Here is a 27257-nt window from a genome sequence, read left to right as displayed (position 1 = left end):
ACTTTTAGCTTTGATTTAAGGGGTTTAACAACAATTTTGCATTAACTGTTTAGGAATTTTAGCTATTTTTATACACAAGCCCTGATTTTCAGATGCTCAAAAGTAATTGGACAAACGGACATAATTTTAAATATTAGAATTGATTGTCTTTGAAGTCGATGACCTTAACACTAGAGCCCATGGGCATCGTTTTAGTACAAGTTATATTGAGTTCATCTGTCCGAAGATTTTCTTTTCCACAACTGTGAAGACTCTTTGAGATGTTTTCTGCCAAAGTCCTCATCAGGCCTTCTTGTTCTTGAGGTGAAATCAGTGGTTTGCACCTGTCTGAAGCCTTTGTGTTTCCATTCATGAAGCAACCACCTGATTGTAGACCTGATACGTCCGGCACTTTGAGAGTGTTTTTTTTTTTTAAGGATCATAAACTCTGTCATCATGCACCTTCAGGCCTTTTGGTGTTGCTGAGGTCATCAGTGCATTTATTTTTTTACAGAATGCACAGGGTGGTAAAGTTTTGTCTCTCTGAAAGGTTTATTTGAGCTTTTGAGCCTCTACTAGTCTTTATTTCTTCCTTCATTTACACTGACATCTTTTTGGGATGCTGTATCCACTCCAGATATTATGTCTCCTTTATTTATCATGATAATGAAACAGGTCTCTCCTGGCCATGAAACTGTTTGTCAGTCCATCGTCTGGTTATTTTTAGCCTCTGGACATCAGGGACGGTGTATAAAGTGGTTATAATTACTACACAACTAATACAGTATTTAACCCCTTGGATAAAGCAGAAAGTCTGCACTTGAATTACATTTCGATTATTTGATTTTAACTGTGGATCTGTGCAAAACTACAAAAATTGATTCATCTAACAAATTATATATTAAAGAATTATAAAGAGTAACACGTCACGTCCGATTTAAAGACAAAATATGGAATTTAAATTTCATTGCACGGATATTTTAGTCTTTTAGTTTTACAGTAATGATTTCATGACTTGCATTTTTTTTATTTTTAAACCTTTTAGTATAATTTTCATTGTTTCAAACAGTGAGATTGGCCACTTAAACACACCATTAACCAACTTGATTGATATTTTTTTGTATATAAAAATGAATGTAGTATCTTTGCCTTGCTGTAAACGATTAAAAATGTGTTTTTCTAAACGTGTAGATTGAATCTTTGAGTAAAAGACAGCCGATGATTCAAATATTAAGCAATATTTTCGGTTTTGTTTCTTTAGCTGTTAAGTTTTCTTTTCACCATTTCTGCAAACATGCAGTTTTTATTGTTACTGTATGTATTTCTTTTATAACACACGACACCAAGCAGTAGGTAATAATATTTATTCAGGACGTTGGATCTTGAAGACTAAAAATAGAAAGCTGTTTTCGTTTACAGTGTTTCCATATCTTGACTCTTGAAGGTTTTTAGCCTTCTTTTCCCATTTGTGATGTGGTGTTGAGAGTGTTGCCCATCTACATTGTAAAGCCGTATTGCACGTTGTCTGTAGGGTTTGCTCTGTTGTTGCATGGTCTTCCAGTGGTGTGTGTATCACCCAGCTGTTCTGTCACACAGTGTGTGTTGTTTGGTTTCAGAGCTTGGTATGTCCTTACTAACAGGCTTGATGTACGGTCCTGTTGTCTTGCTTGGTTAAGTTTTTGTTAAGGGTGTGAAACATGTCAGTAATGTGTTGGAACTGTGGATGACTCGCTCCTTTGACGTCTTTATTTTAACATGATTTATCATGGAGACCAGTAAAGACCCAGATTCAGTCTGTCCATGCTTGTCATGTCTGATCCCTGGCTGGGTTTTTCTACTTCCTTATCCCCTCATGACTTTGCTCCCGTCCTTTTCTCATCTCCTCTTCCTTATCTTCTTCTTTCTCTTTTCTCCTTTCTTTTCTCTTTCCCTCTGTTCCTCCTTCCTTCTCAGCCTGGTGTAACTCCACCTACCTCTACCGTTCCTTTGGTGACCCTTCCTTCTCCGTTGCTGTCTATTGCCGTCACAAAGCCAAGCGCGGCCATGGCTCCCCCTCCCTCTCCTCTGCCAGTCCCTGTTGGGGTGGTGCCTACTATTGTTTCCCCTCCTCCTCCTACTCCCGTACCCACATCTGTGCCTCAGGCTTTGGCCACGGTGGTGCCAATCATCAGTGTAGTCAGCGCCCCGCCTGATACCCCCATGGAAGCCCCCCCTCAGGTACTGGTTATAGATGGTCGAACCCACCAAAAGTGAATGAAATGAGAATTTTCCCAAATTTAAAAAATCTTGGAACTCATGCATGAAGTTTTTTTTTTTTTTTTTTTTTTTTAACCACCATCACACTTTCTACTGATAGGACCTCACAAAGATGTTACGAAGTTCTTGTTTTTTAATCTGAAATGCACATCCTGGAGTATTGTTATATGATAATTCTGTTTGTTAAAGTTTTGCGAGTAAGAAATGGAAATGCACAGCTACAGTTTTGTGTTGTTTTAATTGCCTTTTGTGGGTTTAAGTGTAACAATATACAGTCAGTTAATAATTGCTGGAAAAACTTACGCGTCTTGTTGGTGGAGTGAGTTAAAAAAATAGAAAAAACATGTTGAACCTGCAAAACCAAATTTTTTGATTAGTTTAAAAATAAATATAATGTCCTGTGGAACTGATCAGTAACTCTTCTTGGTTCATATTGGTTCGGTTCATTGAGGCGTTTGTTTATGCACAGCTTTCTTAAAGTCCTGCCACAGCATCTCAGTCAGGCTGGGGTCTGGACTTTGAATGGGTCATTGCTGCAGCTTGATTCTTTCTCAGCCACTCAGAATTGCTGATTTGCTGTGACATCATTGTCTTGTTGCATGATACAACTTTGGCCGAGCTTTAGGTGTGGGACAGATGGCCTCAGATTTGACTTTAGCAACTTTGGTACACAAAGGAGTTCATGGTGTGCAAAATCGTCACGTCTCCACTGCCGTGCTTGACAGTTGATATGCTGTGTTTGCTTTTCTCTATACGTGGTGCTGTGAATTACGGTCAAACATCACTACTTTGCTCTTGGCTGTCCATGAACATTGCTCCACACGTCTTGTGGTTTGTTCAGATGTGGCTTTGAAAACCTAAGCTGTGCTGCCATGTTCTTTTTAAAGAGAAGAGACTGTGTACTCCATACTCGGTCACTTTCTAGTTGTACTGTCATGAACTTTAGAATTTAACATGCTAACTGAGGCCCGTAGAGTCTGAGATGTGGGTTGGGTAATTCGCAGTTTCTCTGAGCGTTGCACCGGCTGTTCTTGGGGGTGGGAGGGTGGAGGTAGTGGGACACCTGAATGCTCCAGATGAACACTGGCTGATGATCAGTTCATCAAGTCCATTTGATTAGCAGCACCTGGCTGCTACTTAACCTCATCATTTCTTTGAAAGGTGTAAGTGTGGACTTGGTTTTTCACAAGTTTGAATAAAGTTCTAATTTAAAGGATACAGTTTATTCCATCCTTGTTCCATATTCTGTTTTTGACATTCTCAGGATTTACTTGAACTTCTGAAAATTACTTTTCTTATAATCTAGCTAGCATTTGCTTCTGTTTTTACACCCGCATTAATTGTTATAACTTCCTGCTATTTTTCCTTCCCTTCAGTGTTCCTGATGTTTGTGGTGACACCACACCCGTGTGTGTCATGCGTAGTTTCATGCATGTATCTGTGTGTATGTGTGTGTTTCAGCCTGCCTCACAATCTTCAGAGTTACCTCAGTCCCAGCTACAGCCGCCTCAAGTTCTCTCATTCATAGAGAGGTAATACTTGCACGTACACACACACACACACACACACACACACACACACACACACACACACAGTTACTCTTCCCTGAAATCAAGGCAATTTCTCTGAATGACATTTTAGCTTTGTGACATCTTTCTCTCACTCAGTGCTCTTTTTAGGTCTTTCTCTCTTACTGTGTTTTGCTTATGTTGTACCTCAGTGGCCATTCTGAGACTTCAGGTTTGAGCGACGGCAACGAGGGAGGAGGAGGTCGTCATGAAGGGCGCTCGGCCAAGCGACACCAGAGACGTTCTGTGCGAAGTCGATCACACCATGAGAAGACGACCAAGGCGAAACTCAATGTTCTCAATGTAATAGCGCACACCTGATAAGTCCTGTGAGGTCAAAATTAAAAACAGGCCCTGTTTTCTACTGCACCAAGTATCCATTTAATGGTTGTTAGAAATGTGTCACTTACAGTAAAGTTATTTATTTCCATTCATTATCTTTTCTTTCTGTGTATGTATTTCTTGATGTGCTTGCATGTAGATCTCCAACCTTGGAGACAGGGTAGCAGAGTGTCAGCTGGAGACCCACAACAGGAAGATGGTGACCTTTAGGTTTGACTTGGATGGAGACAACCCTGAGGAAATTGCCCAGATCATGGTGCACACAATATCACACAACGACTCACATCCACTGTTTTTGATTCATTTCCACTTGCTCCAAATTATAGTTGTTCTAAAATTCTGTATATGAATTGAGTTCTGAAGGATTTCGTATAGTCTAAGTTCTGTTAACCAATTACTTTTGAGCAGACTGCATACATGTAAACAGCCCACGTGGAGAGCAAGTTTGTCATTAGCTTTTTTAATTAAATAAATTTAATTCTGACGTTGCAATCTAATTAAAAATGACTATAGTACTTTGTATGACCCGTCAGTGGAATTGCATGTTTCAACAGCACACAGTTACCAGAGTGGATATTAAACAATATTTCCTCACAGCTGACCAGTTACTACTTTGAATATGAGCGAATGTTGGCTCGTCAGCTTCAGCCATCCAACCTTCACGTTATACTGTCTGTAAATCCCTATTAATAGCTCTGTATTAAGGCTGGATTGTTTTTACGTGCCGGCGCGCCTGCTATCTGCTCTGCGTCATCCAAAACCACTGAAGTACATGCTCTAGTCCTTGCACTTTCATGGAGAGTTCTCATCAGACTCTCACACAAGGCAAAACTACTCGTATGTTACCTCACACTCATGTAGGAAGAAGGCTTATATAAAGAAATATTGCTGTTTGTGACTGATTATATTGCAAATTCATAAGCGTGTGACTTAGCGTGACCTTTTCAACGTGCATGCAGGTCGAGAGTGAGTTTATCCTGGAGAGCGAGAGAGAGTCATTTATTGAACAGGTCAGAGAGGTGATAGAGAACGCTGATGAGAAGGGTCTGGAAAGAGATGCCAACAGCCAGACAAAGAAAACAGTGAGTCTTTATTTTATTCACTGCTGCTGCTATTGAATTTTTATAGCCTGTCTATGGTGTGTCTAAACTTACTGGTCATCTCTACCTTTGCCTCTAACAGACCAACTGTCATTGTTTAATGCATGCTCTCTTGTCGATCTGCAGATGGCAGGTGACACGCAACAGCAGAATCCTGCAATATCTGCCCCCATGCAAGGTAAAATAAAAAAAAAAGACGAAAGAAAAAGCCTTAAAATAAAATAAATCCGAGACCAGGTTTATTGAGCGGCAAGGACCTTCAGATCTTCTGAATGGAAATCAATAAATACACTTTTGTAAACACCTTTTTTTTTAGCCTGAAAACCTGCAACAGAACATGTCATAACATATCCAGGCCGTGTCTCACTCTTCTGCCTTTTTTAGGCATCCCACCCAGTCCATCTGCACAAGTGGTCCACTCGGCAGGTCGGAGATTTATCGTCAGCCTTGTACCCGAGGCGAGGCTGAAGGAACAAATGCTTCCCACCTCTCCTTCTCTTGCACCTCATGTTGAGACGGGTAAGGATTGTGTGCATTTGCGTGCATTACCTGTAGAGATCGTGTGTTGCCTGAGTGGCCTTAATTGTCATTCTATCACATGAATTCACATGAAGTTGAATAAAAGAAACAGAAACATTCTAACTGTATTTTCTGACAGTGCTGATCTAATTTGCCCAAAATTGCCCAAATTTGTTGATTTTAGATATGTTTTTAACATGATTCTTAATTGATAAGGTGTAATATAGCTTACTATGTATGTGGTACACTGGCTGAAATTTCAAATTTAATGGCTCTGCACACTATGTAGGGTGTTCTAAATAATTTGGTTACAGTGACCTATAAATCGGTGTAATCTGGGTGGAGCTAGGAATTACATATAATCATGTGGTGGCTTAAAATAGTTTCCTTTTTCTCTTCCAGTTTCTCCACCTCCATCACAGACTCCAGGTCAAGGTTTGGGCTTGTCCCATTCTACAGGAGCAGTCAGCTTACACCAAGCATTCTCTGAACTCCGACAGAACCAAAATCAGCTTGATTCAGGGCCCAACACTGCCCCACCCTCCATCCACTCCACCCATCCTCCACTTCTGGAGCCTGCAGCAGCTTCTGTCCCTTCACAGAGTAGCACACTCACTCCCACTGTGGATGCCGCTGCTGGGCATGTCCCTTCTAATTTAAACACAACACAGGATGCCTCTCTTCCTCCTCTTTCTGTATCCTCGACCCCTTCCGCCATCCATCTCAGTCCTCCCTGTTCCTCTTCTCCTCCCCCTACAACAGTGAATCAAAGCATCCTTCAATCACAGGTACTTCCACAGCCAGTAACTCAGGCTGTCTCACAACCCCAGACACAGGTACAAGCACAGCCTCAGCCCCAGGCTTTCAGCCACCCTCAGTCCCAGACAGTTTCTTCTGTCAGTGCTGCTTCAGTACCTTCCACTTTACCAACAGTGGTTCCCCCTCAAATGCTCACCTCCCCTCCTCTAGCCCACACTATTCCTTTTGTGTCCTCCCCGCCCTCTTCATCTCTTATAGCCAGTGAAGTCTCCTCTGATCATTCATCAGTCTTGCCAACTCCTTCCCTGACCTCCTCAGTCATCCCCACCACTGCCATCCTAGGTCCCCAGCTCGCGCCCTCTGTTGTCTCCCTCCCTGCTCCTACTCCCTCATCGTCCGCTGGAGGACTTCTGCCGGTGACCACAAATGTCCCCACAGTCCAACCAACTTTGGTGCACTCTCAGCCTCAGACAGCAGCCCTGGCTGGGCAGACGCATGCCCACAGTGACTGCGAGCCCAGGTGAGAGGTGGTCACTGTGTATTTATTTCTATTTTATTTCTATCCATATATATACACACACACACATACATGGTCAATTTTAGACTATATTTTGTGTGGAAAAGTTCTTGAATTCTTACTTACTTATTAACTTATTTACCCATAAATACTGATTATTTCTGAGACTTGTTGTCACCGATCTCCTTCAGATGTGAGCACTCCTCTGAGTCGCAGTGCAAACCAGACGACATCCAAGCTCTGGAAATGAAGCTGCGCTCTCTCTTCATGGACCTCGGAGGCGGGGTGCCTTCCACCCAGGGAGACATCGTAGCTGCTGATCTGGCTGCTGTGGCAGGTACCTCGTCACCAGTAGGACCTTGCTCCACCTCCACCACGTCTGTCGCAGCATCTGGCTCCAGCCAGTCAGCCATTCCTCCTCAACCCCCTTCCAGCCTGGCGCTGGGATCACTGGGATCCCCTGCTCCAATCCAGGGCCCTGGGACGCCTGTCTTCACCCCTGCACAGTCTAGTAGGAATATTTAAATCTTTTTTATTTAGTGGTGGTAAATCTTCTCTTCTTTTTATTTAATGTTGCTTTCTGCATTTTCTATAGTCATCCCTGTCTCATTAGGCCAGACCACTCCATCCAAAACGCCCTTATCCAGAGTACCGGTGAGTTGTATAATTCTAAACTTTTTCTAAAACTAAAGGTTTTTTGAGATGTAGTTCAATAATTTTTTGTAGTATGAAGTGTCGTGTGGTCAGACAGCATGTGCATGTTAGCTAATTTTAACTACATATTTTTTTTAATTGTTTGGAAGTCACAAATAATGTAGTTTTGGGAGATTTGCACAAGTTGCGATCAATGAAATACCAAAATCTTTTTTGATCGCACCTAGTATGTCTTCCACAGTTTTTCTCCCCAATTTCCTTAAAACTCATCTGGCATGGAAATTCCTTGTAACATTCTTAACCATAAACACTATTCTTGTTATCTCCTCTACAAATCTCTTCTCTTGTCTTTCTCATTTCTCCCACTCCCATGCTTTCATCACTTCTCTTTCTCCGGGATTAGGCCAGTTCTCCTCCTTCAGAACTCCCGCCACCCTTCCCTGGACCTTGTGTAATACAGGTGTTCTTTTTTGGATCATTTTTTAAGACCGATGTGTCTGAAACAGTGCAACACTGTTTATAGACTGCTCAGTGTGTTTGTAATGTCTTTTTGCAATAGCTTCATCGGATTTAATTTGTGCTGTGCATAAGTTGTGCTTCTGCTTTTTTTCTGCCCTTTCTAAATTCTGCTAAAATGATTCATCTCTCTGAAACAGCAGCGTTATTACAGCCAATCTTGAAAAACTCTAAGATGAGACACTTAAAGGCCCAAAATAAAAAAGCTGCAGAGATGATACATCTGATACAAAGCCTACAAGGACAGTAAAACTTAAAAAAAGAAGAAATCTAATGAAATAATTACATTAAACAATTGAGTAATTTAACTTCAGTGTTACTTTAAAAAGAAGTCAAAAGCACATAAATGCAGTGTCAGGTGGGTTGGTTGACAAATGAGATAAGGCAGGAGTCTCTGTGGACTACGATGTTTGCAGATGATGATGAGATGATCTTTAGTGAAAGTAGGGAGCAGGTAGATGAGAGCCTGAAGAGGCGGAGGAATGTGCTGGAGAGAAAAAGAGTGAATATCAGTACAAACGAGACAGAAGACGTGTGTGAATGAGAGGGAAACAGGTGGGAAGGTGAAGTTGCAAGGAGTATGTGTTTAATACATGGGGTCAACCATCCAGAAGAATAAACAGTGCACAACAGAGGGAAATAAGAGAGCGCAGGCAGGGTGGAAAAGGTGGAAATGAATGTAGGGAGAGAGGACAGAGGACACGCAGAGAGTTGGTGTGACTAAAGTGGATGCCAGGCGATCCATAATGGAAGCTGCTGAAAGAAGAAGACGAAAAAGTCTCTGTGGACTTTTAAGATAAAGACTGGGAAGCACATGGAGCACTGGTCAAAGAGAATGACCAAACAGATTAAAACAGTTTGCCAGACAAATGCAGCAGTGAGCAGTTTGAGCACCAATGACTTCAGGACAGACAGATAGTGAACTGATTTCAGTTGCCAGACCGTGAATGCTTCAGTTTAAAAATAGACTTTCCTTTCAACCAGACAAGCACATTGAATAAATAGAGAGATGTGACACATCTAAAACAATCTGATCTGCCCGGATACAACATCCCGTCCCTTATGTAAGTCTCCTGGATGAGACATGTCTCGTTTGATTAAGATAATCCTGCTGTCGTTGAAGTTCACTTGGGATTTGTTTTTAATTATTTATTTTGTAATTGTAGTTTAATTGCTCGAGAATGAATGGCTTTGCGCAGCTTCTGGATCACATTGTTCATTGGCGAAGGAGAGAAATCTGATTTTTTTTATTTTATTTTTTTTTTGGTGAGGAACGGTGTTAAAAATGACAAATTTTAGACTTTAACTGGTCCTAATTTGTATGCTTTGCCAAGTTTTGAGGATGGTTAAAGCATCCAGTTGGACCAGAGGTTAGTTTGCATTTTTAGTCAGATGGTATAACTGGAAGTATTTTAATTACAGTTTGCTTGGAAACGTTCATTTAGACTAGAGGATTTTTAAAATAAACTTCAATGATATTGCACCCTATAAAACAGTGTTACAAAATCCTTGACAAAGAGAATGGAGCATGGTGTATATTCAGGTGGGCTATGAGATCACACACAAGGGCGATCCAGCTCATTGCATACCAGACGATGGCTCAGCTGACTCAGCTACACATCAGTAACATCATTGGTAAGCAGTTTATATAGGCTGCACCATATAAACTGCTTCAGTCTTCCAAAGGTTGTAGTAAATCTGCAAACCGCTGCAAACCCTCTCCAGCAAACCTGCCCTTTTTAATGTTGTGTCTGACTTAATCAGTGTGCCGTATCTGTTGTCTGTTCCATATGGGAGGTTTTGCTGGTGCTCTCGTCATGTCCAACTTTCCATGTATGAGTGCAAAGAAGCAGCAAGGTCCCAGAGTTGAGCTTTGCTTGGAAATATGAATTGCTGCTGATAGAAACAACAGTCTCCTTTTACTATTAGAATACCAGCTTACCTATATAAAACAAATATTCCATCCCTGAAAACAAAATTACCATAAAAGCAGAAAATAAAGACTAAAAAACATAATTGCACTGAAAAAAAAGTCCAAGATTGTGCATACATGAACGGTGATTACAAAGATGGCCTTGATTATGCAATTCTTAGTTTTCCAGGCAGCGAGCTGCAAAATAGAAGGAAGCCAAATGCGAACCAGATACTCAGCAAGAACCTGCCTGCAGATCTAAGACTGCAGTCTAACTCACAGCGGAGCAGCACTAAACAATTAATCAGTTTAGCTGAGCTTGGAGTTTGGTGTTGCTTTAATCCATAAAATCTTAAAATCAACTGAAATGTTTGATTCAGTTGGCTGATCTGTGCTTATGTTGCTAATCAACAGCTATTAGTAAAACCTGCGTGGCCAAGCCTGCCTCTTTTTGCACAGTTTTTGTTCTTGCATGGTCTAACAGTTTATCTGCCCACCTCTTCAGTCTCAGCAGCCTCTGGAGGACTTGGATGCCCAGTTAAGGAGAGCGTTGAGTCCAGAGACTGTTTCTGTGGGCGGTCAGGCCTCCCACATTAGTGTGGCTTCAGTTGGACAACCAGGTATGTTCGATTATACCCAAATCCTAATGTTATATTTTTGTATCTGTGTGATTTCTAAAGTATCCATCATATGTTCCTCAGTTCCTTTTCCAGTGGAGGAAGAAACTTTGTCCTCTCCTGTTCATCCCCCTCAAACTCAATTAGGACGATTTAAGGTAAAAGATCTTCAACACGAGACACCGCACATGAATACCGTCTGCATGTAAGGCTAGCATAATGAATATACGCTGGATCCCAATTGATAAGTAGGATCCAAGTGTTTCTTTGTCTCATAGCCTTCTTCCACGTTTCTCTTCGATGCTTAGGTCTCACGGGCTATCGAAGAGCCCGCTGTCCAGCGACCGGCCTGCACCGAGTCTTCCTCCACCACCTCCTCCACTTCATCTTCTTCATCATCCTCTACTCTCTCGAGCCCAGAGAACACATTGCACAAAAACTCCTCGTTGCCTCTGAAAGCGGAAGGAGCAGGAAAAACAGGAGACGTGGTGGACGGGCCCCCTCACAAGACTCCCGTTGGATCCCACCACCCCTCCCCTCTAACATCCCCTTGCCCCTCCCCCAAACCGCCCACCACCACCATAGGACGCTTTCAGGTAATCGTTCACTTTATTTTCTCTGCCGCCTCCTTTCCTTTTCGTCTTTTGTCCTTTTTCCCAGTTTTAATTCTCTCCCCTCCTCTTGTTGTTTTGTTCATATTTTCAATTTTTTAGGTTTCTCCTAAACCCGAGGCCCGCGTTGGTAGATTCTCAGTCAGTCGTGCTGAGGAGGAGAGTCCTCCACCTGCTGCCAAAGCTGCTAATGGACCCAGCGATCCTGGCCAAGTTTTGACCCCAGATTCTACCCATAAAGCCTCTCTGCCGAGTCTAAACAACTCCTTCAATAACTCCTACATCAGCAGTGACAATGACTCGGAATTTGAGGATGAGGACTTCAAACGGGAAGTCACTCGCCTCAGAGAGAAGTGAGTTATCCCTTTCTCATTTTCTTAAAGTGGAAAATAGATTCACACGTCCATTCTTTGTTTTATTGTCCACCTTTGCTTCTTTAGTAAGGTTAATGGCTTTGAAAAACTTGATTTTTCTCTCCTTCTCGTGCGCTTTTCTTCTCCTCCTTTTCCTTCCAAGAATGATTCCGTTCTTGTTACTTCTATATATCTTATTTTACTTTTCACCCACCAGGCACATGCGTGAGATTCAGGAACTTCAATCCCGCCAGAAGGAGGAAATAGACCGTCTGTTCACCAGGCTGGGAAAGGTAACCAGCGAGTAAAAAACAAAAAAACTGCAATTAAGGCAGCATCACAAAAAAACGGAATGTGAGAATTCTTCCTTTTGGCGTTGTAGGTTCCTCCGCCTTCAGCGATCCCTCCTGTTTTGACCTTGACTGGCAGGAGGAGACGGCCCACCAAAAGCAAGTCATCGAAATCGTCCAGAACCAGCAGCAAGAGTCCATTACAGCCAGGTAGGCTTTGGTGAAAAGATGAACACATGTAAAGGCTCAGTTCATTCAAAAAACGATTTCCTTCCCACACACATGTGAAAATAGTTAGTTTCTATTAACAAAATAGACAAACTTGAAAATACTGACACTACCAGAGCATGAAAAGGTGTTCTTCTAATTTGGTTGAACTGACCCTGAACGACCTTAATCTTGAACCCTAAGCCCACTACAGCCAGGACGGTTCAAAAACCTTTCGCTAACATTGCATCCTCTCTGTGTTTATGCATCCATGTGCACATGTATGTATGTGTGTTTATCTGCTTGTGTACACCTGCACGTGGGATCAGGCTCGGAGCTTGAACATTTCTGACTGCTTTCTCCGTCTGTTTTTCTCTGTGTGGTTGTGTGTGGGGGCGTGTCTCTGTAAATGTCTGGGTAAATGGGTCTCTTTAACTATCCATTACCTTTGTGTTTGTGTGTTTGTGCGTGTCTCTCTGCTTTCTGCGATTGGTCCTGGCCTGCTCCTTCCTCTTGCCCATGCCTTCTGCTATCTTCAGGCAGCACTCTATCCGCCCAGAGCGTCCCGACTATGTACCCCGGCCAGCTGGCTCTGCTAGCCCCAGGAGGATTAGCCGATTCGAACAGCAGCACTCTGCTCCAGCCCCTCAAACCCTCTCCCTCCAGTGACAACCTGTGTTCAGCCTACACCAGCGAGGCGGCGCTCTCTGTGCCCAGCCTGTGTGCTCCCACCCCAGGTATGCATCCGCTGAGAGTCCCGGGCCTCGTTGCATCTCCGCAGCATTAAAAGTTCACACAAACAGCTTATTGGATGCTTCGCATGCAGATTAAGACAAATGCATGCTGTTGGTTTGTCTTCACTCACTCACAACAAGATCTCCCATCTCTTTCTGTTGTTCTTTGTTGAGAGAAAAAAAAACTGTGAGGGCTAACTCAGTGTCCTTTCTGTGTATTCTTCAACTGTGTCTCTTTTCATCTTTTCCTTCTCTTCCTTCTTCTTATCGTGTCTTTTCTCAATTTTCTCTCTTCGGTTTTATCGCTCTCCTTTCTTCTCATTTCTCCTCCCCTTCACCTCTCTCTTCTCCGTACTTTCCTCATCTCCTCTCTCTTCCCCTTCTTTCCCTCCTCCCTCTCTTCAGGCTGTGTAAAGTTCAGCTGGGGTTCGGAGCGTTTGGCCTTCAAGCCTGGCGGCAGGAGGACGCGCTTTCTGAGTACGCCCTGCTTGGCTCTTTGTGTGTAACGCTCTATTTCTTTGCTCTTCTCTTTTATCTTTACTTACTTTTGTTTAATTTTTCCCCCCCATATATCCGTCGAGTCACAGTCATCCTCTCCTGTGAGTTTTCTTCTTTGGTGGAGGAAGACCCGCTCCTTCTGATATCATCAGTGCTCTGCAGAAATCTGTTAAATTTACAAAAAAACAAACACGCAAAGTCAGTTGAGTAGACATGAACATCAAACTTTGTGGTTTCAGAAGTTGAAACCTGAGTATTTTAGTTAAACAGACAAGCAGAAACAACGTTTTTACCTTAAAAAAGGTTGTAGGTGCATAAAAAAAGTAAACAATATAAGATCTTACTGCAGGACGCAAAATGTTCAGACAGTGATAGTTCTTCACACCCAGATCTTGCGGCAGTCATCTTTACATACTATTTCTTCATTTGTAATCTTGTTTCTTTCTTTGTCTTCCTTGCCAAAAATGTTATTTTTTTAACTTCCTTGCGCCCTTTTGGCTATAGTAAATAAGAATCGTTTTACTATAATAAGGTCAAAATGACTGAAAATGACAGAAAGTTTCTCACTGTCTGAAGATGCAGTGTGAAGGCCCTGAAATGATCAAAAGAGACACTGAGTTAGTGACACTGAGGCTTTTTTCATTTTTAAACAAGCCCATGTCTCTAATCAAAAATCCGGTACTGTGGCTCTGGGTCATAAAAATCTAAAAATCCAATGAATCAGAAATTGACAGCATTAGCAGGGAACTAAGTTTCATTAGACGGCTCCTGGTCAAAGCCCTTATCAGTCCTGCTTGATTGATGACAATATGTTGCAGATTAATACCGCAGAAATCAATTTTAGAGCTTCTAGCTTCTACTGCCGCTGCTCCGTCGCAAATACAGCAGAAGAGCCGATTGACCAAACATATCTATGCTGTTGCGATAAAGTTTGCTGCATGATAGCAGTTGGTTAGTTTTTCCGAGAATTTAGGAGGAAAAACTTAAGGATGACGGCTTCATTTGAATTGACCCTTTAAAGTCAACTGTATCATATTTGATACATGTTTACAAGTTTTTGTCAGTTTTTGAGTCTTCTAGATCATCAGTGTGATGATGTAGAAATAAACTGCACGATTAACTTTGAAGGATGATGTAGCAAATATGATACAAATTAAAACTCATCATTTATACATCGTTTAATTCCCTCACAAAGTTCACTAAACACTTCATTTTCACAAAGCTTGAATTTTCTGGCGATTATTTTGTGATTCGGGCTTTAAAGGGCTTTAAAGGGAAAGCTAGTGAATACAGCAGCTAAACATGGATTTTACAAGCAGCTGGAGAATCCTGTACATTTATACTTAGACCTGTAACTAACGTTCTTTGTGATGTTATTCAAGCTCAAATAAGCTTCTATCCTAACAATAATCATTACAAACATTCTCCCTCTGATCAATTTCATCTTCGGTTGTCTGCTGGTATTAATTTCAAATCCTGACTGCTTCCATTTCTAACCCTTATTTCCAAATAGCGAAGGACGGACATGTTGATTATTTTAGCTTTTCTTTCATGCGTTTTTAATTTTTTGAAATAAGCAGTTTGTTTTTACATCAATTCAAAGCTTGATTTCTATTTTACTCTTAATAAAGTGTTTCTATTAAACCTTAATCTGTAATGCTCAAATGTTTTGTGCTTAAGGGACGTTTCTGAATGCTTCTGAACCCTCTACAGCTCAAACCCTGTCTCTCCCTTCCTTCTTTCCTTTCCTCACTCGGTGTCCTTACCGCCCGCTCAGCCGTCCCCATGTCGCTGCATCAGCAGGAGTGGAGAGAGGCATACCTGGGTCTTAGTGGACTCGAGTTATTCTTGTTCCTTAACATAGTTTTAAAAAGTCTAGAATTGGATTCAAATTCTTGCTTATAATCAGGGTGTGATTTTATGCATCCCTCTCATTTTTATCGCTGCACTTTGAAACAGTCTACAGCACAAACTTCAGTCTAATGGGGAGCTGATTTCACTTTCAGTGCTTGCAGTCTTTTTAAGTAGAAATTTCACTGCATGGGGCGGGCTTTTCATTGAGCCAAAAAGCACCGCATGTTCGTTCATCTCGTTGAACTGCAGCTATGCATGGGGCCGCTGTCTGAGACATCCTGCAGACGTTACTCACATGCGGTGGTGCAGCTGCTATGATAGGCTGACAGAAAGTAGTAGGTGCACTCCTGTGTAAAAAGAGCCGCTCTAAGTCAGTCATTAAAGCAGGCTGTTGTCTAAGTTTGAGACGTAGGATTGTACTGCAGCAGAATATTTATTCAGCCTAACAATTCTTTAGACTGACAGTAATTTTTTAGCTTATTTCATATTAAATAGTGACGTTGATGCACAGATAGATTTGAGTCTTGCTTGTATCATTAGGATTGATTGGATTGTGACTGAAAGCACAAACGTGATGCTGAGAATTTTGCACATTAATTTAAAACCAGAATCCTTTTTTGCACAAATCCCACCCTGTTTATAGAAAGTCTGAAAATCAAAGTCGATTACAATATTTGACCCAGGTGTGGTAAGGCCCTGTGAGCTGCAGAGAGTATCAGAATCACATGTGAAACCAGGTTTTGGTTTGCCCATAAGCATCTTAAAGCCACAGTACACATTTATGGCACATGTGGCTGTGTGCAAAGGCAAATCTGAAATTTGATATTGTTATTAAATTGAAAGTAAAGCAATGTCAATAGCTTTGGTTAAATAATATGTTCACCTCTGGGCTAAAAGTAACTGTCGACTGAGGTCTGCATATCTGCAGAAAATTGTCTGTGTATCTTACCATTGTCAGAAAATGCTTTACTCATTTGTGTGGTTGTACATTAAATAATAATAATAATAATAATAATCAGGGGCAAAGTCTCCTCCACTATTTGCTTTGTGTTTCTGGGGACATGTTACATTGTGTGACAGGTTTTTAAGATGTTCCTGGGCAGCTCAACACCAAAGTCTTGTTTGTTTCAAGGTCACATTATTATGCTTATACCTGTCACAATGTGCATTGTGTTTGGTTGTTGTGTGTTGTGGGCGGGGCTTAACTCTGACTCTCTCCCGATCCCTCCAATTGTTGTCTTCCGGCCGCACAGGGAAGATGGTGAAAAAAGTCTGCCCCTGCAACCAGCTCTGTAGTAACTATCTCTCTTTTTGGTCTTTCCTCCCTCCCTCCATCCATACCAACTCCTCCATCCTTGCACTTGCTCTCCCACGCTTCCTCCCGCCTTCTGACGCCCTGTCGGTTACAGCTCCGACCCTCTGCCAGATTTGAGATCCGTTAACTTCAGTTATTTCAGCTAAGACGAGCTTTGCAGTTTCGATGATGGCGTTTCAGGGAAAGTCCAGTTTGAGGGCCGAAATAACTGAAGTGTGTAGCCTTAACAGATCTAAACTGACAGCGCATGCACCTGCAAGCTCTCCCTCTCTCTCACACACGCATATAATGTGCCAAACACTAACACATACAAGCTGCCCCTCCCGTTCCTCTCAGCCTTCACCATGGCTTTTGGCTTGGACTACATAGACCAGAATCCCATGCTGCTGCAGTCGTTCATGACTCAGCGTCTCCTCATTCTTATTTTCCTCCATTTTGTTTAGCATGACATGACAGTTTATTTCTATTTATTGATTTATTTATTTTTGTCAGACCAACTGTATAATCCTTGACAATCCTTGCATATTCTGCCTGTTCTCATTTAATATCTGATATGAACAAATCATGTCAATATTTAACGCCCATGCTCATTCTGCTGGCATGGCTTTGGGATGATCTTGTATGCAAAGGAAGTGCATCAGCTTCGTGTGATTATAAGGGTAATGTGCAGTTATGGGGATGTTTAAAACATAAGAAAACATGATCTATCTGCAGTATGTGTATATGCTTTTCATATCTTTATGGTTTTCCTCGTAGCATTTATAAATGAATCTTTATCTTCTCTTCCACAGACCTAAATTATTTATAAAAATTGCATATTTACAAAAGATAAACCTGTATTCTCAAAGACTTGTCTGCAGTATAAGGGATCCAGAATTAAGGGACTTGAAACTGTTGTTTGAAGCAGCAGAGTGTGCAGCGTCTTGTAGCAAAGAGCTTATTTCACTAGCCAGTGTTTGGTGGTTTCCTATTGGACTGATAGACCAGCCCTGTCATTACCCATCATTGAGCACGGTATGGGGAACACACAGATGCCAAAAAGCCAGCCTGCAGTGTGTGCTTTTTTTTTGGAGTTTAGTCTGCATTAAGTTTGGTAGTGGGTGGGGAAAAAAACACATAATACTTCCTGATACAGAGCTTGAGCACCATCTAGTGTCTGGGAAATGTATTCAGAGTTAAGAGGTGCACTGCAGGGGCATTTTGAATGCTCTACAGGCTGTCCAGTGTGATCTGATTCCTTGTTATAAATAAGATATATATACTATAAAGGGTTCAGCATTTATCCTAACTGCCAAAGTGCCCTTCCTCTGCTATCATAAGTTGTCTCTTATTCCTGTTTATCATCATGATCTCCATCATTAAAACTAAACAATGCAGTTCTGTGACCATGTCGACATGCTCAGCTGCCCTAAACCTCCTGACCTGACCAACCTCTGTCTGCCCTTTGTGGTTAAGACAGAGCCGCCTGCCGCCAATCACAATCATCCAGATAACATCAGCTTTGCCTCACCTTTTAAACATTATCTCACACTATTTGCTCTTTTCCCTCCTCCCTTGTGTCTATCTTGACTCTCAGGGACGAATAGCACCAATGCAGTGAGCGGTTCAGGTGGTTTGGGTCAAAGCCAGGGGGGTTCTCAGTGTCTGGCCCCCAACATGCCAGCCCCACACCAGAGGAAAGGAACCTTCACCGATGACCTTCATAAACTGGTGGACAACTGGGCCAGAGATGCCATGAACCTCTCACAGGTTTAGTGCTGTTTTTGAATGTATATTTTAAAACATAGCAAGAGTTTTCATATCAAAGAAAAATATATTTTATCAGTGACTCAGCAGGTCCCATAGTTAGTTCACTAGATATGAAGACAGAGAGGAAAGAGCTTAAACTCTGAAACCTCCTTTTTAGAAATGCAAATGTGTTTGATCTGTTGAAGAAACCTGATCCAAGGCCTTTTGGATGTATACAAAAAGTGTTAGCCATAACTTTGTGCCTTGCAGTGTTAATCTTAAGAGAAAGGTCATGAACATGACAAATATTTTTTCTGTTATCAGTGGACATGGAAGCAGTTTTTTGTGATTAATTATATATTACATCATTATGTTTGTACAGTAAATTAAATATTGAACTGTTTCAGGGTAAGAGGAGTGCCAAACAGCTGCAGCAGGCTCCGGTGCAGGGACACAGCTATGAGGTTAATATTAAAAAACACCACATCGCATCATTTCTGCACTAAACTCTTAGAAAAAACACAAAAAGCTGTTTGATCCCTGCCTGCTTTACTACATCCAGATTTCTGGATGATGTGCTATTGTATTCCCTTAACAACTGATCTTTTGGTGTTTAATTAAAATGCATTATTTTGCATCATGTGCCATTTAAAACACAGTAAAATTTACACGTTATTATATTACAATGTGATATTGATTTTTCAAATTGATACTTTTTACTTTTCAGACATGCAAATTCCCAAAAAAATGTTTTGGTTATTTAATTATTAAATTCCACCTGACATGAAGCAAATCTGCTGTGTTGGTGGTGCAGAGAATAACACAGTTTGTTTAGCTAAGATAAATGTCGCATGGCTGTATTTTTGGGTTGTTTTTTTTTAACTTACATTTTAAGCAGGCTTGGTTAATAATAACTCTTTAATTTTAACTCCTTGAAAGACATCTTTACCTAGCACAGGGAACTAGAATCAAATTATTTAAGAGAAAAATGCTTAATTTTGAATTTTGAGTGACGTTTCTCCTCCCCTGCAGGTTATCCAGTCAGCCAGTCTGGGCAGGAAGTACTCCGCTCCCAGCCAGCTGTGTCCCAGCAGCATAGGTGGTTCAGCCCACATCCCAACAAACTCCAGCACCGCTACCTCTCTGGCTGCCCGAAAGGGCTCTTTATGCCACCCTCCTGCCTCCTCCACTCCACCCCAACCCCAGCTTCCCCAGTTCATCCACTACACCCCAACTGCTGCCTATAGTGCACAATGGTCTGGTCCGGCTCACAGCCTGTCCACCCCACACCAAGCACCAACACAGCCTCTGCTGGTCAGTACCTCCCAACCCCTGGGCCCCTACCCCACGCCACAGGGCCAGATTCCAGGCCAGGGGCCACTCCAAGCTTTCCATGTGACCAATACCCTGCAGAAATCAGTCAGTAACCCGGGAGGACCCAACTTGAGGACCACGTAGGGCTCAGTCGGGGCCGGTTTAAATCACGGCCTGAGAGGACTGGTGTGAAGTGGAGTGTTCATCGCTGGATTGACTAGAAAGTGTGATTGATTTTATTTCTTTTGTTGGGAGAGGGGGGTTGAGACGGGGGTAGGCATGCGTGTGCATGAGAAGCCACTTCAGGCTGCACTTCAGAGAAAAGCAGTGCAGCCTTTCTGCTGTGGGCTTGTAGCAAAAGAAAAAGACTCAGAGTACAATGATAAAAGGCCAAAGAGGTTCTGACAGGGTGTGTGGGCTTGCTGTCAATAACTGTCTGCATGTTTGCTCTAATGGCTGGTTTACACTTGTTGGATTTCACGCTCTGACATGAGTTAACATATCTTTACATAATATGGGTTAGTGAGCCGTGCTTACTAGACAGACGACATTACATCAGGCTCAGGAGGAGGAAGAATGTGGTAGCCAGCTTTTACAAAATCCAACTTGAGCCTTTGTGTCTGTGGAGTACCTTCTCATCAATTCCTGCTGGTACTGATTTTAAGGCCTCTGCTATCCATGTTTATCAGTCTCTGCTAGAAATCCCAACAAAAAAACTTGCAAATATGCATTTCTTCCATTGGGGGTGAGCATTGCTAGTCCTCACATTAACCGATATTGTTGCTTAGCGTTAGGAATCAAAATCGTCAGTGTTTCTGACAGCAGTTAGCATCCTTAAATCAAAGGATTACAGGAGGAGATGCAAATGGCAGCAGATAGAAGGGTGAGGTGAGAGCAGAAGACGAGTCCGCATAACTCTAATCGAATGTTTCAGGAAGTCGTTTGGAAGTTGGAGAGCCTTCCTAACCTTTAAAAGCACAAAGCGAGTCAAGATTAAATCAAATACATATCGAGACTAGATGTAGCCCAGCATCTCCGCCGTCTTCTTCTCCCCCTCCCCACCGCTCAGTGTGGCAAAGTATTCAAGCAGGTAGAGAGAGATGGAAGTGGGAAAGCCCTCCATCAGCTTCCTGTTTCAGCTCACTTCATGTCGATGGGGTCCCAAACGGGCAGAACAGATGCTTCACGACTTCTTTCGTCCCTCTCTCTTCACCTCCCTGTTGCAATTTGAAGCAATAACAGCAGAAACCTTTTAGAAGAGGACAAAAAAAGCCCGAACACAAGAGAACTCAGTGTGTAAAAGTGACCTTGTTATCAAGATAATATCCATGTATAGTTCGTGTCTGTTTTTTCGAATGTCTGCTATGATGATTCCATTTTTTTTGTGTGTGTCGTCGGGTTGGTTCCCTTGTTGCCCCCTGCCCCACCCACCTACCGCCACCCCAGCTAGCAATCTGACGCATACACATTCACACACCCACGCAACTCTTATGACATTCATATAAATACACAAAGCCGCATACAGTCATTCACAGACTCATGTAAATACACTCACGCATAGTTGGAGGTGTAGCAGCTGTCAGACTCATGGGCCGTGCCTCAGTTCTTAGTGTCATAATTAGGTCGTTTTCAATATCTGGGTTGAAATGCAATGTACATTATTGTCATAATTATTGTTGTTAATGATTGTTCTATTTAAAAAGAAACAAAAAACAAAACCGTGTTCTGTCAATGGACCTGTTATATGTGCACATCGCTGTATGATGTGGAGACACTGTGATTATTGTTGTTTGTTATTAGCAAATGTTGTTGGACAACATTAGTTTTAGGGTGAATTTAAAAACAAAAAAAAGCATATTTAGAATAGTTTTTCGGGGTCCTTTCGCTTTCAATTCACAGCTTTCCACAAACGAATTTTTGGAGATCGGTAACCCCTCTCTCTCTTTCTCTTTTTTTCCAATAAGCGTCCTTCTGTCAGTTTACTGAGGACACACTTCCAAACCAATGCCTTACCAACAACTAATCAATCCGTTTTTTCAGGTCATCTCTATAAACTGGGTGAATTGAAAGCCGAAACTGACCTGAGTATAAAGACAAACCGGCGTGAACGCCAGGATAGTCGATATTTAGATAATAAAGTAAAGCTAGCTATTTTTTTTCTTAATACAGTACTTGTCTATCAGACACTTTAAATAGCCCTCCTCTTCCCTTTCTCCCCTGGTTTTGTTAGATGAATGTGAATGTATAAAAACCAATGGTGTCCATTTTTAATGTACTTGAAAAAAAAAAACCCTGTCTTTTATTTTTGCTTGTCTTCGCTCCCCCTGACCCCTCTAGAGCCTCTAGTGATGGCTGGAGGTATTAAACTAGTGCCTTGCTTCCTTCCTGTTGCTTCTCCATTGGAGGTTAAAGTGAGCACATTGGACAGAATTTGTGGAGGATATAAGGTTGTTGCTGTGAAGTTTAGCGGATGAGGCCTGCAGTGTATATGTGCGCGCACGTTTAGGCCGGCTTGTGATGATTCCTCCTGAGTGTATTTTTTGCAAAATGGGGAAATTTGGAGTGAAATGCTCTGCTGCCGTTTGAACGAAGGTTGAGATTGACGTCCAGAGACGGAGAAAGGCAACCGTTTGTTATCAGTGTTGTTTCTATTGCTGTATATTTTTTTTTTTTCTTCAGTTTTAAGGAGGGAGTTTATTGAAGATTGTATTCGAAGCTTGGACCACTCTGTACTTTGACCCGAGTGCAGCATACTTGCGGGGAGAGCATGCCGTGGTACAGTGACATAATGTTCTTTTTAACGTGAGATCAGCTGATATTAAAGACTCGTTTTAGCTTTCTGTCAGGATTTGAAACTCTGAGACCATCAGAGCTAACCAGGAATGTGATATAGGCCATGATGTCGCGCTCTACTGTCAGAATAATTTGGGTTTACTGAAATATTGTGAGAAGCGCAGGCTAATAGCCCTGTTTAGGTATGTCTGAAATCTGTTTATACTTGGCGTTAAAATGTATCTGGAGGGATCAGATCACATGTGGATGTGGCACTAAATATAAAAAGGACCACCAAGGCACACTGTGATAGGCTGAGGTAGTCTGCAGTGCATCAGGCCACTTCTTTTGAAGTGTAAATATCGTTGTGCCCTGATGCATCCCCCTCAAGGACTTCAGAGGAAAGCATGTCACTAGTGCAAGATGTACAGTATAGGTCCTTTTTCCTATTGTTCTGCCTCCTTTGCAAGTCACAAATGAATTATCTGTGTTTGTTTGCTAGCCTTTAACTATCTAGCAAAAGTCACATATACAGGAAGTAGCCAAGCAGTCAGCTGGACACTTTCAGACACGGTAAACAACAGCTGTAATCTTGTGATCCGGTCATGCATTAGATGCATTAGTCAAACCGAGTCTAAAGAAGGTTCGGTATATCTAAATAAGCAGCAACCTAACACTTGAAAATGCAACTTTAAAAAAATGTAGCCAAAAAAGTGTTTGGTGCATATAGATACTCTGTGACATCATCTTTTTCTGATACATTTTAAACTAGTTGGAAGTAACTAGCTGGAAGAAAGAAAGGAATAAAGAAAAACAAGGCAGTACTTTGTCAGGACCCATAAAAATTCTGCAAAAATATTAACGAGGCAGCACAGTTGTCAGCTGTCTTTACAGAAATTGAAAAACCAACAAATAAAAGTCAGCTTTAACGAGTTTTTGAGTGAAGGTATGACAGAGATGATGGCAGTCATGATGATTGATGGATTTAAGGGAGTACGTGCAAGGCCTCTGGCACCCTCTACTGTTTTTTTGTTTTGTTTTTTTAACCTGTAACACAAATTAAACATTTGGTACAAACTTCAAAGCTTTGCATCTTTCCATTGCTTTTTTCCAGATTGTGTGTAAGTTACTTTGTAAAGTTTGTGCAAAAGAGCATAGATCTTTTTTCGTTATATTCCTCGAGAAAAATAACGCGACATTTTTTACTACTTGGCAAGTTTGGTTGAAGCTGTGAATAGTCATTGAGCCACTTTGCTTCTGAGTTCTCAATATAAGCATTCTGTCAGACCTTTAATGATGCCACAAACTCAGTGCCATTTGATTTTTTGTTTTTGTCAGTGGAGGAAAAAAAGTGGCGTAGTTACCTGCTTTAATTCACTGGAGCTGTTTAATTTGCCAGGTATCATCCTGGATCTGCACTTTGCAGCTGCAGATTTGAGGTTTGGTCATATTTTACTGTCTCTCTGTTACGCAATGATTACAATAAAAGGAATACCTGCTGCGCTGCAATGCCCTTGCATGCAGTATTAAAACTGTCACTTTAATAATATCAATATCAAACTGAGATTACAGTAGGTTTTGACGGCTATGCCCCTGCTGGAAGTGGGTGCAGTTATTGTGAAGTTTTGGAGTTGTCGTGGAGGAATTTTACTGTGAAAGGCTCGAAAGTTTTCCAGCACAGGCACTCTTATTGTGAAGTTTCCTCGAGTTAAAGTGGAAAAGTAGGATTGTGTGTTTCAGGAGAGGCGTGCACGGTGTAGCAATAGTTTGAACTCGCTTGCATTAGAATCAGTTTCCTGTTGATGTGTTTTCCAGTTTTCGCCTCTTCAGGACTCGCTTACCCTTTACGCTTTTCACTGTAGAAGTGCCCACATGTAAAAAACAAAAGAGAGAGAAAAACAACAATAAAAGAGATTCTGCCTTTCAGCGCACACACACACACAAAGCCACAGTCACAGATACATGCAACTCCTCGCTGTTTTATGTAGCTTGCTCCTGTGAAATGATGTGTTGAAAACAGCAACAGTTTCTGTGAGCGTTGCTGAAAATATGTTGATTTTGTTTCTTGTCTCTCTCCACTCTCACATTTTGTTTTTTTGAATTCTCACTGTGCCGTTTTACTGTCTCTACCAGCTCCTAATTTAATTCATTGCTTTCCTTTTTCTGTATCGTGGTTGACGTTGTTCAAACATGGTCGGATTTTAAGTAAACAAATATGAAAGAATGAAAGAGAATAACAAAAAATAAATAAATACATGTAAGGAGTCATCGACAGCCTTTAATGGTATGTTTTGCACTAAGTATAGAGTGTTCAAGCTTCTTATTAAAAACAAAACTTTGCGCTTTGCGCTACAATACAATAAATTTGTTACTTTATTTGTAAAAACTTAATAAATAAAAGTTGTTTAAATGAATCTGAGTGGGGGTTTTGTGTATTATTTGGGTTGTTATGGCTTAAATAGTTTTTCTCTGCCGACTCAAACCTTTTAAGTCTGGATGAATCACTCCATTATAATTATACATTCAATAAGAATGTATTCTTAACCTTCCGCTGAGAGCATTTCTGGTGATGCTGCTACCTCTCATGTATAACAAATCATGTTATAACCATGTTATAACCAACCATGTTATAACCATGTTATAACCAACCATGTTATAAACATGTGATAACCAACCATGTTATAAACATGTGATAACCAACCATGTTATAAACATGTGATAACCAACCATGTTATAAACATGTGATAACCAACCATGTTATAAACATGTTATGACCAACTATGTTATAACCAACCATGTTATTACCAACCATGTTATAACCATGTTATAACCAACCATATAACCATGTTATAACCAACCATGTTACAACCATGTTATTACCAACCATGTTATAACTAGAGATGGCACGATACCACTTTTTTATGTCCGATACCGATATCATAAATTTGGATATCTGCCGATACCGATATGAATCCGATATAGTGTTTTTTAATCAACAAAACTGTTTTTTTAAATATCTTGCTGCATTTTGTATAAGTTCATACTCAAGTTTAAAACAACAACTACACTAAAGCTATTCTGTTATACCTGTATGCAAAAAACAATATTTCATAGTTCAGCAATACTGATCAATCTAATAAACTTAAACCTACACCATCCTCCCTATTCTGGTATTTTAAAGAGTACTTAGCGTAAATATTAAGCAACCTAACTAATAGGGTTCCAACTCCCAGTAACAACAAAAATAAATAAATAAAAAATAGGGAACCACCCCTCACGCTCCACCTCATGATGCTTAAGCCACGTAATCAATCTTAATTTGATGCAGTGTGGAAAAAAAATGCACAGAAATCAATTCTTTTTCAAGAAATATTAAATAGATTCAACATCTTTCTTCAACAAAATTGCAGACTGCACAGATGGTACCTTCCCAAAGGAAAAAGTACTATAGCTTACTAGGGTATATATATTAGACTTAATAGTCACTATATACAGTAATTGACTTCTATTCCTTTTACATCAAATTAAAACTTTGGGTGTCAGATAATTATTTATTAAAAGCTAGACATTTTAAATGAGAATAAGAAAGAAAAGTCTGTCTTTGTGCCCCCTTTTCCCTGTTAATGCCCTATCGGCCCCCCTGGCTAAACTTTGCTAGATCCGCCCCTGCACAGTTACCAGCGTCAGCTACGTAGAAAAAGATCCTGGTGTAGAAATTAATATTAAATAAATTCTAACAACAGCTTATCAAGCTTAAACGTGCTGCTGTTGTTCAGCCGCTGGTTTCCTCTTTCTGGTGCAAAGTGGGCAAAAAACAAACAAGAGAGACGGAGTCGCGACAGAAAAGCCGATCAGCTGATCATTAAGCAGTTTCATGATTGAAGTAGCAGCAAGAAGAGGCAGTCGCTTGTTAAGCTTAACGCAGGAATGCTTTACATGGACTTACACACTTGCTTTACTTCTCTCGGGGATAATTTTGTCGGAGATGAAATGCCGGGTTGCTAGCGAAGCTCCAAATGCTATCCAGACCACCGACAGGTCCCGCATGCCACAGCCACTCTATCACGTGATGCATACTGCTCCGACGTGCTAACGTTCTGAGGTGAGTTACGGCGTGTTGCAAGTTTTGCGAGGTGCTTTCGTGATATTTAATGGATTGGATTACATTATTTATTTTTCTCCAATATCCGATCCAGTAATTTAGGTCAGTATCGGACCGATACGTAATATCGGATCGGTCCATCTCTAGTTATAACCATGTTATTACCAACCATGTTATAGCCATTTTATAACCAACCATGTTATTGCCATGTTATAACCAACCACATAACCATGTTATAACCAACCATGTTACAACCATGTTATAACCATGTTATAACCAACCATATAACGATGTTATAGCCAACCATGTTATTACCAACCATGTTACAACCATGTTATTACCAACCATGTTACAACCATGTTATGACCAACCATGTTACAACCATGTTATAACAAATCATGTTATCTCTGCCATCTATAATCCAGTTTTGAGATCCCTGCCCAGACGCCTTGACGCCCACTCACATCCTGGGCCATCTGACCTCAGGAATTCGCATGATAAGGTGGGGCAAGGTTTCACAATGAACCTACCCGAAACTCTGGCTGATTGGAGCCCACACCCAGTTTCACACCTTGGCTCAGGCGATTAGAGGATCATCAGGGGGTCCTTTTGTCCCTCTGTGGGGGGTTACTCCCACTAGGTTTATATCTGGGACTCTCCACCATTTGACCTTAGAACTGAAGAAGCTTCTCGGATGAGAGGTGAAACGTCTTCAAGTAACTTAAAGAAGTCCAGACGCT

At 41.3% G+C, this 27257-nt stretch overlaps 1 protein-coding gene across 15 annotated transcripts in view; it reads left to right on the top strand.

The window, feature by feature from the left end:
* Positions 1-24829, top strand: part of wnk1b (WNK lysine deficient protein kinase 1b) — a 95025-nt gene extending 70196 nt beyond the window's left edge. For 7 of the 15 annotated variants that reach the window (XM_076875697.1, XM_076875698.1, XM_076875699.1 and 4 more), the window contains 23 exons: positions 1933-2196; positions 3697-3767; positions 3956-4106; positions 4285-4401; positions 5105-5227; positions 5372-5423; positions 5630-5764; positions 6167-7043; positions 7232-7551; positions 7636-7694; positions 8098-8154; positions 10628-10742; positions 10824-10897; positions 11048-11335; positions 11453-11703; positions 11921-11996; positions 12086-12203; positions 12740-12937; positions 13340-13432; positions 16540-16581; positions 18178-18350; positions 18737-18793; positions 19362-24829. In XM_076875697.1, coding sequence (XP_076731812.1) covers positions 1933-2196; positions 3697-3767; positions 3956-4106; positions 4285-4401; positions 5105-5227; positions 5372-5423; positions 5630-5764; positions 6167-7043; positions 7232-7551; positions 7636-7694; positions 8098-8154; positions 10628-10742; positions 10824-10897; positions 11048-11335; positions 11453-11703; positions 11921-11996; positions 12086-12203; positions 12740-12937; positions 13340-13432; positions 16540-16581; positions 18178-18350; positions 18737-18793; positions 19362-19787 — 4137 coding nt within the window. In that variant the 3' untranslated portion in view covers positions 19788-24829. The other 8 variants (XM_024805623.2, XM_024805624.2, XM_076875700.1 and 5 more) reach the window with 7 other exon arrangements.
* Positions 24830-27257: the final 2428 nt, after the last annotated feature.

This window comes from Maylandia zebra, linkage group LG17 (genome assembly GCF_041146795.1).
Source record: "Maylandia zebra isolate NMK-2024a linkage group LG17, Mzebra_GT3a, whole genome shotgun sequence".
In the NCBI taxonomy this organism is placed as follows: domain Eukaryota; kingdom Metazoa; phylum Chordata; class Actinopteri; order Cichliformes; family Cichlidae; genus Maylandia; species Maylandia zebra.
Note: the sequence above shows the minus strand (reverse complement) of the source record. Positions and strands in the feature narration are given on the sequence as shown.